The sequence below is a fragment of the Megalops cyprinoides genome, chromosome 13 (genome assembly GCF_013368585.1).
Source record: "Megalops cyprinoides isolate fMegCyp1 chromosome 13, fMegCyp1.pri, whole genome shotgun sequence".
In the NCBI taxonomy this organism is placed as follows: domain Eukaryota; kingdom Metazoa; phylum Chordata; class Actinopteri; order Elopiformes; family Megalopidae; genus Megalops; species Megalops cyprinoides.
Genome location: NC_050595.1, coordinates 2,277,501 through 2,295,195, shown reverse-complemented (window position 1 = coordinate 2,295,195; position 17,695 = coordinate 2,277,501). Strand labels below are relative to the sequence as shown.

Below are 17,695 nucleotides of genomic sequence, written 5' to 3'. Positions count from 1 at the left end.
TTAGCTCTTACTTTACTGAGTTTATAAACAAGAAAATATATTTTTCTAGTGTTTATTCCTTTCTTGTTGTTTTGGTGTTGTGGAGTCATATTCCACTCCTGGTGGATTTGTAAAAAAAAAAAAATCTTGCTCATTAACCACTTGTAAATAAATTTCGCTTCGCTCTCTCCTCGACTCCCTTGTTCAGGTCTCCCAGCACCGTATTTTCTTTACTGTCCCTTTAAGAGTACAGCGGAGGGAGGGTGGGGTCTGGTTTCAAATTTTTGGCTCCGCCTCTGTTTCCCTGCCAGTTTTTTTTTTATTCCTATCAAATTTCGCGTCACAACATGACCAGTATGGGAGCGTCGCTGGATACCCCTGTCGGCGTTCCCCCAACATGCCCCCTGTGCCATCAGGAGTGCGCGGATCCCACCGCCCTCCGGTGCGGCCACTGCTTCTGCCTGGCCTGCATCCAGGAAGTATGGAGCAGCTCCCCCACGGGGCCCTACTACTGTCCCGAGTGCCGAGAGGAGTACAGGAAGCTGCCCGCTTTCGGGAGACACGCAGACGGGCCGTCCACGTCTGCGGAGCACGGAGCGCAAGGACGCAGACGCTCGTCCCCTCAAGGTAGGGCACAAGGAGACGGATGCTCTGCTGCTGGAGCTGGGTTAGAGGAAAGAAGGGGAGAGATTACTCTCCGCTGCAGCTAGGTGATATAGGATTGCAACAGCAGCTCTCAAGGGATCAAAGAAGAGAAATCATACATTGCTTTGGCAGGCGTATTCTGTTTGGTAAATTGATAAGCCCACACCCTCTAATAATTTGGGCAGTATCTTTAAAACCAGTGATTGTGCTAGAATTTTAACACATTTAAAGATTGTATATGTAAAATATTAAAACTTATATTTTTGATATGTGATTTTATTGTGTATATTTTGAAAACGTAAGTTGTCAACAAACCGAAAGCTAAAAATGTATCAGGCCACACTCCGAGCTGTTATGACGCAAAATCTGTGATTACTGCATTAAAGAATGCAAAATGGCAAATAAGAACTACATAGATCAGCCATATGCCAAAAGTGATTTATGTTTTGAAGATTTACCTGTTCAAAAGTTCCACATTACAAATGTATGTGGTAGCTTTGCACTAATTTTGTTCAGGAAAATTTGACCGTCATGTATGTCAAAGCTGGTCCATGCTGTCTGTAAACAGTGTGAAAGCTGGTGGAAGTGTGTGCGTGGCCAAGTGCCACTCTGGTTTCACTTGTGTTCATATTTGATTTGTATTATTAGGCATGGCGAATGGAGACTGGCCCTCCACGTCTGGTTCACCCACTCAACCCCTGGGAAAGAGAGCTGCCCCCTCCTCTCCCCCTCACCAGCACAGGGAGAGGGAGCGGACCCCCTCCTCTCCCTCCGCCTCTGGCTCGTCCCCGACCCGTGCCAGTACCTCAGTGCGCTGCCATTACTGTCCCTCCCCCCGCCAGCAGGTGGCGGTAAAGACCTGCCTGGTGTGCGGGGCGTCCATGTGCTCTGAGCACGTGCGGGCCCACGTGGAGTCACCTGTGTTCCAGGGCCACCTGCTGGTGCCGCCCACGGCGGACATCTCCCTGTGGCGGTGTCAGGAGCACCAGGAGATGAACAAGATCTACTGCCGGGACTGCAGCACGTGTGCCTGCACGGTCTGCACTGTGATCGGCGCCCACCGCAATCATGACTGCGTCGGCGTCGCCGAGGCCGAGATAGAGCTGAGGGTGAGGCGCAGCCTCGTCGCAGTGTTCCCGCCACGTTCGGGGGCAGCGGTGGCAGGGCATGATGGGAAACTGAGTTTCCTGCCTCTCTTTGCCAGAGCTGTCGAGGGCCTGCTTCTCCTTCTCTCCTCTCCTGCAGCAGATCCTCCACCGTCTGCTGCTGCACCTCTGTCTCTGTGCAAGCTGTCAGTGTGCTAGTGCCTGTCCTTCCGTCCTCCTGCGCAGATATGCGCAGGCGTGCCTCCATCTCAAGGTACCGCTCTCTCTCTTCTAGCAGCTCATTCTGGTCTCATCTGCAGTTTCTTCCAGCCGTGGGAAGAGTCTGCAGGAGCCTCTTAATGGGTGGAGCTCCAATGTGCTGTCAATCACTGACAATGCTCTCCACAGCAAAACAGAATGATCAGTTCTCATCTGTGATTTGTTGGTGGCACACAACAGCTCCTCCAACTTTCTGAAACCTTCCTCTCCTACTTCTGGTCTAGTCACTTAATCCTTTTCAAAACTTAAAAAAAATTGTGCCATTAATTGTATTTATGGTACATTTATGGCCTTTTAGCGGAAGCTGAAGGACGACTTGAAAAAGATGCAAGACAACGAGCAGGCTATTCAGAGCACCATGGGAAGCCTCCAGGAGAAGAAGCTGAGTGTTCAGGTGGGTAGAAGTTTATTCCATATTCTCAGTACCTGTTTCTCCCTGGCAGTCACATGTCCATATTGACAGCAGATTCAAAAGATCCCTCACTCCCCCTCCCAGCCCCACAGATGGTGTCAGACTCAGCAATGGGTGTAAGATCTTTATGACTATAATGAAGATGATTATTATAATAGGGGATGACATGAATGTGTAATGTTGATGATGATGATGTTGATAAAAATGATAATGTGGATGTTGAATATTGATTACAGTGTTAATGATGATGTGGATGTTAAATGCTGCAGCTGATTAAAGGGGGTGATGTGTAGTGCTGATGATGAAAATGATGTGGATATGGAATGATGATTATGTTAATATTGGTGATAATGATGATGATATGGATGTGTAATATTGATGATCATGCTGATAATGTGGATGTTGAATGTTGATCATGATGCTGTTATTGATGATGCTGTTGATAATGTGGATGTGTAATACTGATGCTGCTGATCATGACGGAGGTGTTGCTGATGGTGTTGTGGGTGCCCCTCCCTCCAGGCCTCCCTGGACGAGGCGCGGGCCGGCCTGCAGCAGCAGTACCAGGCCATGCGGGAGGCCCTGGAGAGGGAGGAGCAGCAGGCCCTTCAGTGTGTGGCCAGAGAGGAGCGCCGGGTCCTGGGGGCCACGCAGACTCAGCTGGACCTGCTGCAGGACGCCCTGGGATCCTTCCAGAAGAGCCTGGACATTATGGTGGAGCTGTCCGACGCCAAGCGAGTCAAAGAGCAGGCCTTCATCACGGTACTGAGAGCACGACTCTGCTGCACAATAATGCCCCCTAATGGGCTTTAATATTACAATAAGGACAGTTCCAGCTTTTGTGTTGTGTACCATATTTGTCATTGTAGACATATTTGTAGACCCAGGGTGACCTCCTTTTTGATGTAGAGGGAGATGCTTTAAATTAAATTTATTTTGCAATCATTCATGCTCTGTTTCTCTGACAGGAGTACAACAAGATATCCAAAAGGTGAGAGACCTCTGGAGTTTTTTTCAGATTTGCAGATGAATTTCAGTGTACAGTGTGTGTGTGTGAAGCAAATGTGAAGGCTAATTATGTTTTCATGCTTCCCTCCCCTAGTGTGATTGAGATGTCCAATCCGGTTGAGGGGTTGGAGCCCCCGCTGGAAGTAGACCACGCGCGATTGGCTCAGCTGAACGATTGGGCGGAGAGGAGGCTGAGCACGGTCTTCCTGGGAGTCCCAGACAGGGACAGGCTGCGTCTGCTCTGTGAGTCACGCACACGCCAGCACCCCGCCCCTGCCCGCTGAAATGCACCCCGCTCTTTGGACGGGGCCTTGTGTTTCCCATAGCTGAAAGTGGTGCACCACTTTAAAAAGCCCCCCAGAAACCAGCTGTGGAACTCCAGCTGTGCAGTATTCAGTTTAGGGTTCTAGAGCACAACACTCATCACTGATAATTATAGAACACCCACGTCTCTCTTCTGCTTTGCTTTAATGACCTCAAACTACCATGGATGCAAACTTCCACCAACTTCACAGTCTAGTTAACAGGACTCCGCTCAAAGAAGAGGTCTTATGCACACATTGTGTATGTATTAATGGTGTGCATTTTCATTCATTTGAATATTCAATGCCTCTCAAGATCAAATAGTGATAATTATTTGTATTTTTTTATGCAGGGTTCTTAGCCTGTCCTTCATCAATATGACTTGAACGAAACTGGATTTTTCACGACTTATTTCACCTCTGTTTGGTAGTTGATCAGTCCCCTCATAATCAAACGTGTTTTGTCGTATTTACAGACGGGATAACCCCCTCTCTGAACCCCGACACCGCGCACCCCAAGCTGGTCCTGTCCGAGGAGAACCGGAGGGTGACGTACAGCGAGGAGGCCCAGCCGTACCCCGAGCAGGTGGCCCGCTTCAGCACCTTCCCCCAGGTCCTCGCCGCCACGCCCAGGGAGGGGGGCCGCAGCTACTGGGAGGTGGAGGTGACGGGCGAGGGGCGCTGGAAGGTGGCCATCTGTGAGGGCCTCATCGCCCGGAAGGGGGCGAAGGACGCCTGCCGCATCGGGTTCAATGTGCACTCCTGGTGCCTGTTCGGGGAGCGGGGGAAGCTGGAGGCCCTGCACAACAAGGAGTCCACGCCTGTGAGCGAGAGCACCCCCCAGAGGGTGGGGGTCTTCCTGGATATGGAGGAGGGCTGCGTGTCCTTCTACAGCGTGGCTGAAGGGGGCGCTCTCACCCTGCTGCACAGCTTCCAGAAGCTGTTCACCCAGCCTGTCTATCCTGCACTGGCTGTTTCCAAATCACAGCTGACCTTCTGCCACCTCTTCTAACGGACCACAGCCAAACCTGCGGCACTGTCTCCTAAACCATCGGAGGAGGAGGGGATGGAGAGGCCGGCGGACGGCCTTTTCCCCTTCAGATGCACTTGCATGTAGTCAGTTGCAGTCTAAAACAGGAACGAATGAGGCCTTGCTTTAGATGTAGTTATGAAGCAGTAGCTCTTTTGGGCTCCCTGCTGACACTCAAAGTTCATAGTTTTTCCTTTGAACTTCAGTGCTGAAACTGCCTCTGTAACTATGGCGATGGTCCTGTCAAGTAGCAAGAGCAATGCAATGTTAGGATGTTAGGGAGGTGCACTGAGACTGTGGATTTTGAAATTTTTTAACACATGTAATTTGTCTGTATGGTTTTTATTACATCATAATCATAACAAACCGGATTTTCTATGACGAATTCAGCGCTTTTTAAACTTTCCATTGTTATTCCATAAGCTCTATAACCAAAGAGAATGCCGTCTGTCTGAACTCTGGCTGTTTGATATTACACACTTACCTTCAGTTTAGGGGTGTCTGCAGCAGACACAGGGATGAATGTTTTTCACAAATATCCATTGTATTTTAGAACGGGTACATACACACCTTTATAACCTTCAGTGCTGCCTTCCACTTGGCCATCTAAGGCCATTCTCCAAAATAATTTTATTGTACAGTTATGAAACATTCATGTATATTAGCAGTTTGACATCAGTTTTCTAGCATGTAAAGCCCAGGGAAAGTATTCAGTTGGAATCACTGAGTACAGACCATGTACATAGCCTTTTCAGTGCCAATTTATGAATGCGGCTGTCCAACCAAATGTTTTCCCTGAATTCCATTTCCTTGAAAGAACAGTGATGGCCGCCTCCCGTAATGCTGCCACTTGATCATTTACATTCACTGTGAAGCGAATTGAAAGGGAGGGTTTTATCAGGGGAAAAATCATCTCAAAATTCACCCCAAAACAAACACTGATGTAATGGAAATGCTTTGATGTACTTGAAAAATGTGCTTGTGGAAAAAAGCGGAACAAAATGAATAAAACATTTTCTACACCCTAACACAAAGTCCATCTCTGAAAGAACTAAAACAAAAACCACAACAACCCAACCAACAAACCAACACAGACAGACCTTAGAGCTCACTTTAATTCAGAATGGATGTTGAAAGTGTTAACAGTTTGGGTGCCGCCAAGTTACAGAACAGACTGTTTTTGTACATTCAGTGCTGAAATGAGAAGCCTCGACTCTAGCCTGACCTTGAGGATTAGCAGATACTCTGTGAGGGCCCAGTACCTATGAAGACATGACTGAACATGGGATGTTCTGGACCCTGTGAAGTCAGGAGAAACTCAAATAATGACACACCAACAAGAGCCCAGCACACAGAAAGTTTGGAGAGTTACAATTCACACGTTTTAAATCAGCCTCCATCTTATAAAGTCGGTCTGATAACCAGGTGGTTAGGGGGATGGCAGTGTGGAGAGGGCAGAGCTCAGATCCGATTGGTCAAACCTGGGATACACCTCATACTCAAACAATGATTGATATAAAGTATAAAAACTGCCTGCTCCCTCCTAAATGCAGAAGAACAGAAATGAAAAATCCTCTAAGACTAGAGCGTGAAGTTTAACAGAGAGCTGAGCAACACTATTAAGAGTTAACACCAGAGGCTTAGGCAGACCACTTCTATACATCACCCCAGCAACCTCAGTTTAGAAACCGTGGAGCTGATAACAGTTTAATCCTATTCCACATTCCCACAGTTAACCGAAACCCTTTTACTTTAAGTGCTTCGCAAGGTTATGACTCAGAAGTGCAAATGTTAGAGGAGCTGTCAATTCTTGACCGACTTAAATGTTTAAGATGCCACCCAATATCCCGAGCTCACACTGTGGCCACTCCCCTCTTACCAGTGCATGAGAGAAGCAGCTCCATCACCTCTGCAAGTGCTGTGGTTCAGCTCCTACTGCAAGGAGATGCTCTACCTTTTTTTTTTCCACCTTTTTTAAATTGGGACGCTTAAAACTGCAAATATATATCCTATTCTACAGACTCAACAATGAAAATACTCAGAGAGAGGGGCAAAAGCCCAGTACAGTTTATATTAATTTATGGATCATATTAAAATACCAAACGTCCCCATAACCACATGGTCAAGTCAAGCAAAATTTCCTTGTTAAAACCAAGGCTTTTTTTTGGAAGAGAAATCAAACAGTGATTTGTGCACAGGAAAAACTCCCACCTGGAAAGTTAAGCAGGTCATTCTTAAGGGTTGGGAGGACCAAAATACCTTTACAAACTTTAAGCCTTCATATAAATCCTTTCCTGCAGTTTAGGAAACCTGGTGAACTGTAAGCTTGTGCCGGTAAGTTTTTTTTTTTTTTTCTGTGCGAATCAGAGGGACTCAAGCAGTGTCTGCAACAGATCTACTCACTCCAGGACCCAAGTGCCTCCATCCAGGGTTTCCAGTTCTCCTTAAACCCAGGAAGGGGGAGGGATCAAATCTGCTCAGTTGAGACCACTGACTGAATCAGTGTTCAAGTGCTTGGAGTAGCACGACAAACCCTGCAGACACTGCGGTCCTTGATTGATGACCTTTGACCTTTCAGGTGGGAGTGCAGGAATACTGTGCAGGCCTTCAGAAAGGACTGAACATCCTGACCACAAGGGGGCAACAAAGTAAACTCGAGTCGCCAATTAATACAGTATAATCTCAAGCACCAATGCATCTTCCTAAAACTTGGGCTTCTTCCTTATGGAGGGGTGGGGGTAGGACACAGAAAAGTAGCAATAATAATAATTTTGTGAAGGCTGCATTTTTTTGTATTGAGACGTGCTTGACGTCACGGCCCCCCCTCCCCCACCCTCGATGTTTCGGGCGGCTGAAGGGCTCCACCGTCGCCCGCTTTTTACTTGGTCACCTCATGGATCGCGTGCGCCAGGTAGCCCACGTTACCCGAGGTGACCCCCGCCACGGAGATGCGGCCATCTTTCGTCATGTAGACTGAGAACTCCTTCGTCAGGCGCTCCACCTGTGTTACAGCACGCACACACAAGACGCACACACAGCACACACACACAAGACGCACAGATGTCCAGACGTCAGTGTAAGAACAAAATCCACTTCTGACTTTTAACTTGAATGGAAACACTTATATTCTATTGTGCTGGAAGTTGCTCTGGATGATTGTCTGCTAAATGCATGTAATGTGGTGTAATGTACCAGAGTAAGCCGCAGAGGCGGAGAGCTGATGCCCCCGATGCGATGCCGACACGCCGCCCTACCTGTTCTGGCTTGAGGCCGGTGAAGCAGAACATGCCAATCTGGTCGGTGACGTGCTGCCAGTTGTGGGTGGAGCCCTCCTTCTTCAGATTGGCCACCAGCTGCTCTCTCATCTTGATGATGCGGTTGGCCATTCCGTGCACCTCCTCCAACCTGGGTGGGGCGGAAAGGGGAGGTGCTTACCAAAGGGGTGGGACACACACAGCACCCAAGCAACACAGATAAGACTCACAAACACACATATGTGCACTAACTACACCTGTGCATACTGGATCACCTAACACGCATAACACACAACACACGCCCTGTTGTATACACCCCTTCTGACACATACTGAGTGCACTGTGACATTTTATGAGGTTTTTTGCTATATTCACATTTTAAGGGCACAAATGTTATAAAGAAATTCATTTGACTGCAGATGATGTGGCAGTGTAGCATAGTGGAAAGGCACAGGGCTTGTAACTGAAAGGTTGCCGGTTCGATTCCTGACAGGGGCACTGCTGCTGTACCCGTGGGCAAGGTACCTAACCCAGAACTGCCTCAGTAAATATCCAGCTGTATAAATGGGTAGTATGTAAGAATTCTAACCTGTATAAGTTGCTCTGGATGAGAGCATCTGCTAAATAAAAACAATGTAATGTAGTGGTTATTTTCCCAGCAGCCTCTGCAGGAGATGGTTTCGGGGACTGCAGACAGCCGCATGGCAGCGTGCGGGGCCGTATCGGGGGGGGGGGGGGGGGAGCTGCGGCCAGCGCGCACACCGCAAGGGGCGGGACTCACCACTCCTTGCGCAGGTCAGCACTGTTGAGGATGGCAGAGGCAATACGCGCCCCGTTCATGGGGGGGTTGGAGTAGATGGGGCGGATCAGGATCTTCAGCTGTGACTCCACCCGCTTGGCCTCCTCCGCATCCTTACACACCACCGTGAACCCGCCCACACGCTCACCTGCGCGGGAATGCCGGGACAGGTGAGACACGCCTCGCCCCCGGTCCCATCCCACCCCCTGCAGCTACAACACGCTCGCTCGTCAGCACTGAGGGGCTTACACCCTACTCAAGCAGCAATTACAGCCTGCAAAATGAGTGCCTGAGGGTGTCAAATATCCTGCTTGAGATGGAAATCATAGCCCTCGGTAATTATGTTATTACCGTTAGTACAATAAAACAGCCATTACTGAGCAATTTTTGAATTCCATTACTTATGCGACCACTTTGACTGGTTTAGTCGGGCTTCATTTTAATACTCTATAAAATCTTACTTTCATTACTACTCTGTTCTGTACACGCTGGATACACCACACGTTGACTGAAGTGTTTGTATTTCAGCACACTGCTCAGAAATCAGTTTAAAACGGCTGCCTTTTTCTTGTTTCACATCAGCCACCTGATTGGTCCATTCATTTCACAGATTCACAAAGCCTCGTTCTCCCATTGGTGGCTTTCACAGAGCATTCCGAATCACATCTGAGCTTGAATGCAGCGGCTCCTCCCAACATGGCCGCCGTCTCACTCTCATGGCCCCCCCCACGGAGTGCTGCACTCACCGTACAGGCCCATGTTCTTGGCGAAGGACTGGGACAGCAGGATGTTGTGCCCCTGCTCGATGAAGTAGCGCACGGCCCAGGCATCGCGGTCGATGTCCCCGCTGGCGAAGCCCTGGTAGGCCATGTCAAAGAACACAAGCAGGTTCTTTTTCTGGAAAAAGAGAATGAATACAGGCTGAGGTGAGAGGAAGAACAGGATGTCCTCTGGCTCTGTGCCAGAATAAAGCCTCTTCATGTGTCCATTTCGCAAGTGAAATGATTTCATGCTTAAAACATAAAATATGAAGGATGTTCCTGAAGATCCTAAACCACATATGGAACACATCACCTTAGAGACAGTGAGAGTCTTACTGCACAAAAGCAGAGTAATCACTCCATTAAGTCCAGTCACGCAGGTTTGGAAACATATCCTCAACACCAGCATAGACAGGTACCTCAAGTCTCCAATTATATATGTACATTTATTTATTTATTTATTATTATTGTCATTATCGTTATTATTAACAGACCTGACCGCAGGCTCTGCGGAAACCTCCCGCCTGCAGTAGCACCTCACCTTCGCCAGGGCGGCGATCTCCTTCCACTGCTCTGGCCGGGGGTCCACCCCGGTGGGGTTGTGGGCGCAGGCGTGGAGCATGAGAACGCTCTTGTCTGGGATTTTCTATTATGAAATTAAAAATAAAAAAAAAAGATTCAATTATGGATGTAAACAAACGCTCAAGAAACCCATGCCTCCATGGTCCCATGGTCAGTTAATATAAAAAGGTGTCTGACAGGAACCCCAATAAGAGTATACGTTAAAAGTCTCTGATTTGCAGAGACTGATTGGCATTAATACAAATGGATTTTTCTAGACATGCCACGGCAATAAGGTTTCACTCAAGGGCAAAACAACTGTCCATTTTGACATATGAACATCACAACCCTCAGACGCAGCATGGTGTTCTCAAACCACAATTCTACTCTGCTGTTCAACTGTAGCGAGAGAGTTAAATGTGATGTACCTCATGATGGGTGGAGCTACACTGCGGTCAATCACTGACTCCTTTGAGACAAAGTCATTATCATGCAGAAATTTCATTGGTTTGAATCAGTCTTTGATAGCCTGCTAGCTCCACCCATTTTAGGGCTGATGAAGCCTCAATGTCCCATCACTTCTGTATATGGTCCTTACTTTGCCATAGAACTTAATACTTTACACATGCATTTTAGGCCTGAGGAACCGTGTAGTCCACCCTGATTCATTTAACTCAGCCGAGCCCCATCCCAGCCTCACCGAGATGTCATCCAAGGCCCCCTGGAAGTCGAACCCACAGGTCTTTGGGTCATAGTAGCTGTAGGCCTTCAGCTGCATTCCTGCATCCCTGAAGATGGGGGTGTGGTTACCCCAGGAGGGCTTGGGCAGGTACACGTCCCGCGCCACGGTGTGGAATCGGGACTTTGGGGGAGAGAGGGAAATGAGGATATCAGTGAGCGACATTCAGACCTCAGACTCTGTGTGCAACTGCTCTAGACTTTGGGAGAAAAAAATGGCTGGTATAGAAGGGCGGACATACCAGGAAATTGGCCCCAATTCTCAGAGACCCGGTGCCTGAAATGGTCTGGACAGTGATGCTCTGCAAGGAAGACGAAGGGTGAAGAGACCAAAATTTAACACACACCGCACTCTGCTAAGACACCATTTCCCCAAAACGCACTTTGTGGTGCCAAAAGGCCACAACTGCTCAAACGCTTGTGTCCTTAATTTCCTCTGCTTGCAACAACATTTCACTCCGCCACTGGAGGAAGATTACTCATCCTATGTGTCGATCATTTTTAGACAGGCACATAGATGGACACTGTGAACACTCACCCTGCCACTCTTGAGGACCTCGTTATCAGGACCCAGTGCCAGCTCTGCACAGGCCTTGGCGAATTCCCCCAGACCCCCGATGGGCAGGTACTCCTTGTCCAGCTTCTTGGCAGCAATCTGGGCTTCAGCCTGGTAACAGGAACACAGTAAGACCACAAATAGACTATGTAATGACCAGATAAGCTAACACAGGAATGCAGGCAGCACCACAACCTCCTAATTACTAACCAGAACCTCCTCACAGGGAAGTGCAGAGGACAATGACACGGGATATCTGCAGTAATCTTAATTCAGTAATCAAATTCAGTAAGGGAGCTGTAAAGCTGGTTTGCATTAGACCTACTTACATATGCACTGAGATTTGGCTCTACAATGGAAGGATCAGTAGGATCCAGTAGCATGCTTTACATAATCTGTTCTGTATTTGAGAGCTACCAAACCTAACACACATGGTGTGATCCAAGTCAAGATCTGACCATGTGACACATAACTGGTGCTTGAAATGAACTCCTATGCCACCAATCATTACATTACATTATGTTACATCATTTAGCAGACGCTCTTACCCAGAGTGACTTCCAAATAAGTGCATCACAATGCTAAGAGTAGCTACCCAGAAGTATTACAAGAGGTTAGCAAGATACTGAGCTAAGTGCTAAATCTCTCTGTATTTAATGAAGTTTTATTCATTTATTTTTTCAATCATCATGCAACAAATTCAAGTATCAGCAGCTCCTTATTAAAGCACCTTGCGAACACAGCTGAGGACATAGGGTTTGCCCTGGTCGTCACGGTACGCCCCCACACCCAGGTTCATCTTCTTGGGGTTGGTGTCCCGCTTGAAGGCCTCGGTGACCCCCAGGATGGGGTCGGGAGGCCCCATCTGCACCTCGGTCCACCATGAGCTGAAACAAGAGAGGATGGACCCATGAATAGCCAGGATATAGCAACACGCAGGCACGGGGGCTGAGGGCCAGTAGGGCAGAGGTCATAAACCACGGCATAAACTCAGAAAGATGCGGGCCGGATGGAATTACCGCACTTGGGCTCACTCTGGTCGCGCTGTACCACTGTTACATCACACATGTCCACAGCGAAGGCCCATATCTGTGGGAGCTCACAGGGCAAACGAATTTGGCCCCTGATATAAATTGCGCAAGCTGTTTCCCCATCTGGAGTCAGCTGGGGTAAAGCATGCTGCTCAGGTCAGGGGTGAAGTGGCAATGCTCCAGTTAGAGTCTCAACCTACAGCCCCAGGGTTCAGAGTCCACGGCCCAAAACACACTAACAGCCTGCTGCCCTTGATTCAGCAGAAAGGGTCCCTCACATTTTGAGGGCACTGGAAACGAACACTACCAATCAAAGCCCCCAACAGCAGTGCAGAATCTGAAGCAGAGGCAACGACCCTCGACCTTTAGACTTCTCCCTCACAGATTAGCCTGATCGCCTGCCAGGGCTTCGGCCTTCCCGACATCTTAGCTGCTGTGACGAGGTCAGCTTAGGCAGTCATGTGATCACCCCCTTTCATACCAGCGCTGATTCAGGAGCCGTGTGTGTGTGCGTGTGTGCATGTGTGTGTCACGACACGTGAATACAATAAGCCATCTCACTCACAGAAAGCTCCGATCTGAGAAAACACACTCAGAAATGCCTGTGTCCCAAGAGGCCTAAAACAGTAGTGTTAGGTCCCGCCTACAGGTAACTGGGATAGTAACCTACATCTACTATGGCTGTGTACTGAAATAAAATGATCAAAAAGCAAGCGACCAATGAGACCATCATTGCTGTAAGGAAAGTACATGATAGACTTTTTCAAAGAAAACAATATATCAAAACAAAGAAAAGGTTTTGTAAAAGGTGTTTACTATAACCACATGATTGCATAAGTGCTTGAAACTTGTGGGAGAACAGTAATTACAGGCTTTGGCCAACAATACTGAGTAAACACGAGGGAAAGCCAACACAAGCCTAGACACAGGTTGTTACTGGTTCCTGGCTGTGCTGCTGCGGTGGTAGGCTTGCAAATTCACTTTTTCTACCTCACAATTCAGTTACTTGCTTTTCAAGGCTAAAACAAGACCAATGGGTTTTTTTGAATAAAGCCAGGCTCAGTGCCATGACAGTGACACTCAGAGCTGTTTTCCTGTAGTCTTCTCCTGTTACATTTTTAAGCTGTCTGGTCCTTCACTAAAAATAGCCCTAGGGGGAATGACCTATTCTAAAGGGCACTGTGGGGAGACTTCGCTGGTGCTTAGTTTTTGAGCCGGGGTACCATCTGATTACATAATTAGAGGTAAAAAAAAAGGAAACTGAAGGACTAGTTGCACAGGAAGCGGGGGAAACAGCAGCAAAGCATGCTGGGAAGGAAATTCTGCACGGCGAGACACATGGGGGGGGGGGGGGGGAAAACCACGCCAACAGTCAGAGAAACCGCCAACTCATTTCAAAACGAGCTCAAGGTAGTTTACAGACCTTCTGCCAGCAACTTAGAAGCTCTGCAGTTACACCACTAGAGACACTGACAATTGTAAAACTGCTGCTTCTACACTGGTACCAGCAGTTCTACGCAGCTTTACACACTGATACCTACGGGAGTTCCACAAAACAGGGCTTATCATATCTATCTCACAGTTAAAGGTCAGCTAGATAGTCCAACCGTTTATACCAGTTTACTGTAGGGTAAGTACTAGCGGTGTGGTGTTCACAGGTCCTCAATTACTTTCTCTGTTAATGGCTCATGGACAAGGTGTGTATACTGACAGGTCATATACACCTTTCTTTCCTTTCAGCATTAAAGGATGTGATCTAACTAACAGCACAGACTGAACTGATAACACCAAGGGGTCAGCTGTGGTACACACAGAGAACATGGACAAAGTCAGACTGATATGGTACCAGTTCACGCATTCATCTGCACTGTAGTTTTGCTGCTTGACCACAGGAAATCATGAGGATGGTATTGATCGCCCACCCTTTTCGTACAGCACTCACGGGGCAAGCATGTACAATTTATAAGAACGCGTAACTCAAAAATGTGTCAGATTTAAGACTATTTTCATAGTGCGGGGATCAATCAGGAAACTAAAGGACCAAACCAGTGAAATGCCAAAAAACGTGCGTAATCTCAGCGACGCACCCGTGCTGACGCTGCGTTCATGGCGCAAACACGTGGCTTTATCCTGGATCAGAGTTGATCACGGCACTGACATGCCGCTCTCATTAAAGGGGAGGTCCCTAAATTGTTCGATTGCTGCAACCCCCTAGTAGTTAGCTATACGTTATTAGCAGCTACCTATCAAGGCCTTAAGATTCCCATACCGTTATTTATCACGGTATATCTACGTGCAAAAAGTTTGAAATCTACCCTACAACGGAGTGAGAATTCAGATACATAGTTCGTGCAGTGTGTTTCCACGGGCGTGTGCTGAAAATAATAGCGGTATTTCAGTTTGCCCTCCAAGAAGAAAGCAAAAGGACACGGATTGCCATCGTTCCGTGTATGCAAACGCCGCAGAACAATTCACCCAATCAGCGTCCAGTGGGCTGCGCCGTCTAGCCAATCACAACGCGGGAGGGCGCCAAGCCTACGGCTCCCCAAGATGATCAAACTTCTAAATTCCACCATAATTGCACGTAGGCAGTCGCGTCTACCGGGAAAAAAAGCCCTGGATGACCCCCCACTAATTAGCCAGCTGCGCAAACAACAAATAAAGTGCACCTCTTAAACTGAAGTTATTGAACCGTGCATTCAATGCAGGGAGAAGTGACCTAGCTAGCACCGGTACCTGGATGTAGAAAGCACTGCCTCGGTACCTTGCAGGTTGCTAGAGCAAAACATGCGGATAAGAGTTTTTTTCTCTACTTATACTGTTTAAAACTACAATTTGAAATGTTAGCCTAATTGCTAGCTAGCTAACATACCGATGCATTGTTTAAAATTGTTATAGCAGACCCCAGAAATGCTAAACTAGCTAGATTAAGTCATTTCGTTGCCACCTTCCACGGTAGCTAGCTAGCCTGCTTCTTACAACCTTGAGATGAGTCACCGGGCCCTGAGTATCGTTGCGCCATGTACAGCATTACCCGGACAGCAAAAACACACAAGGGCACAGAGCTAGCTCTGTGGAAATAACAGTAAGCTTTCCTGAGACAATGAAAAAACCCTGACAGGACGTCACTGCAAAGATAGTTAGGGATAAACCCATGAAATCATACAGTTAATAGTGGAACGTTTAAAAGGACAATTTTTAGCTTTACAATTGCATTAAAGCTAATTAGGTAGCAAGCTAGCTACCCCCAAATAGCTGCTGAACTGTAAATTGCACGGAGCTAGCAACAGGCGGGTAATCTGTGGTATCTTGGAGGATTTGCGGTTTTGTTCTGCAGCACGATCGTCAACCGGCCGGATATGTTTAATCGCAAAACCTTCAGCGAAGATTAACCTACCTGGCTCGAGTGGAGAGCACCCCCAGAGATGGGGGAAAACTGCCACTGGAAAGGATCTTACTGGATTTCAGCAGGGCCATGGTGGTTAGCTACTCAGGTCAGGAGCACGGTCTGAAATGACAGGGTGAAATGATCAGGCTAACATCATCAGCAGCATTGCCGAGGAAACGCAAGCGCGCACACGGAGGGCGGGCATAGGTTTAGAGGACGCCCGTTTCCCACAGCGCCACCAAGCAAAGACTCCATGTAACAAGCCCACAGGTATGCAGCTGCAATGTCAGCCAGTGGTGGCAGTTAGGATGTTGAAATAATAAGCGGCCACCCGCAGTGTTGATGATAAAATATTACAAAATGAGCCACAGCTAGTAAAACGTGCAGTACTTAAATGCATGTGGCTTACTTGTGATGGGCACACCTGCATTAAGACCGCATCTAAAAACCTATTATTGTGAGAACTTTAAAATCAGCTCGATATTGGTTGCGGCGGGAAGCGCGAGCGTGCAGCGGTCCGCGTGACCGCAGTGCCGCAGACGCCGGCAGGTCGCCGGAGGTGCAAACGCAGCGGTCCTGCGTGGTAACCCAGCGGCGTCCTGAACATTGGTGGAGGTCGGCTCAACACGTCAGTAATTCTTCGTTTTTGTGGATTTCACACAAATATATCAGTTATTTAGTATTATGTTTAATGTTTCACTGGTTTCTCAAACAAGCGTTTGTTTGTAACCTGGATATTGAAGTTGATACAGTAGTGAGGCCACTTTCCGCCCTCTCTTGACTAGTCGGCTCTTCCTTTCCTTCACTTGCCAATTACCAAAAAAACTTTATGTTTTCAGGGTAACGTCGTCTTTTTTAAAACAACGTTCAAAGTTTCTAACGTAGTCATGTCGGAATCCGGATTCCAATGGAGTATGTGGAATTACAGCTGTGGTAATGCCCGAACATATCCACATGGCGGTGCCCTTGTACCACTAGTGAAATTGCGCTTGCACGCTTCGTTGAGAAAGCGCGTGGGTCAAGGGACGATAACGCTTCAGAAGATATTCCTCTCCAAAACGGACTAATCTCAAGGAATATTCACCAACCTGTGTTTTAAATTGAAATTACTATTATGTTATCACCTGACTCGGTAATGTTTCTGTTCCTCTTAGGTAATAATTGGCCAACAAATTAATCAGTTTGTTGCATTCTTATATTCTTAATGATTTTGCAGGTTGTTGTCCCCAGACAGAGCAGCAGAGGAGGAGAGTTAAGAAGGTGAGTTTGTCTGGATCCCAGCCGGCATCCCGTCAGCCTCTCCTGTGCTGTGTGTTAAGGCTGAGACAGGAAGAGGACCTAAGGCACCTCGTGGCACACACTCTATATTAGGAGTGTTCAGCAGCAGACAGCACACAGCACACGCAGAGTTCAACGCAAACTCCACGTTATATCTTGTCCTTAGTTCCCCTCTCACAATGCCCAGCCTTCCATTATAATTTATACTTCTTTCTGTACTGTGTGTCTTCTGTATCATCTCCTTACCACTGCAGATCCTCCATATCCCTCTCTCTGTCTCCCGCCTGCTTCACCTATTCTAGACAAAATGAAGTCTAAAGCAACAACCCAACACTAAGGCCAGAAAAGCCACTAACCTCTAGATCCACTAACACCACAATATGGTATACCCAGATGATCTACATATACATATACATATCCTGCTATAACCCAATTAGCTAATTAGGTCAACAGTAATTATGCCCGTCTCTTTGAATGTAAGAGGAATGAATTAATCTAAAAAATGGTCCAAGATAATGACAAATTTAATCAGATATTGCCACACTGGTTACTCCACACCTCCATCGCTCCCTTAGGATAGGGTTATTTT

At 47.5% G+C, this 17,695-nt stretch overlaps 2 protein-coding genes across 2 annotated transcripts; one reads left to right on the top strand and one right to left on the bottom strand.

Annotated features, from left to right (window-relative positions):
• Window positions 1-326: 326 nt before the first annotated feature.
• On the top strand, window positions 327-4,827 carry si:dkey-29p10.4 (tripartite motif-containing protein 14). The gene is given in 7 exon segments (XM_036544190.1): window positions 327-606; window positions 1,273-1,733; window positions 2,287-2,382; window positions 2,923-3,162; window positions 3,369-3,391; window positions 3,503-3,651; window positions 4,187-4,827. Coding segments are annotated over 7 exon segments (1,890 nt in total).
• Window positions 4,828-5,837: 1,010 nt separating this feature from the next.
• On the bottom strand, window positions 5,838-15,991 carry got2a (glutamic-oxaloacetic transaminase 2a, mitochondrial). The gene is made up of 10 exons (XM_036543928.1): window positions 15,838-15,991; window positions 12,140-12,296; window positions 11,392-11,520; window positions 11,096-11,155; window positions 10,816-10,977; window positions 10,096-10,200; window positions 9,540-9,690; window positions 8,776-8,941; window positions 7,995-8,145; window positions 5,838-7,741 (listed from the first exon to the last, which is right to left on the bottom strand). Exons 1-10 carry the CDS (start codon window positions 15,915-15,917, stop codon window positions 7,619-7,621), a joined length of 1,284 nt encoding a protein of 427 aa, XP_036399821.1. The 5' UTR covers window positions 15,918-15,991; the 3' UTR covers window positions 5,838-7,618.
• Between the last annotated feature and the right edge of the window lie 1,704 nt (window positions 15,992-17,695).

Bases quoted from the DNA above. Each gene is read 5' to 3' on its own strand.
- got2a (XM_036543928.1), bottom strand. From the start codon at position 15,917: ATGGCCCTGCTGAAATCCAGTAAGATCCTTTCCAGTGGCAGTTTTCCC. The intron at 11,156-11,391 runs GTGAGTGTTCAC...TCTTCCTTGCAG, and splicing joins AGGTCCTCAAGAGTGGCAGG to AGCATCACTGTCCAGACCAT. The intron at 8,146-8,775 runs GTGAGTCCCGCC...CGCCCCACCCAG, and splicing joins GCTGACCTGCGCAAGGAGTG to GTTGGAGGAGGTGCACGGAA.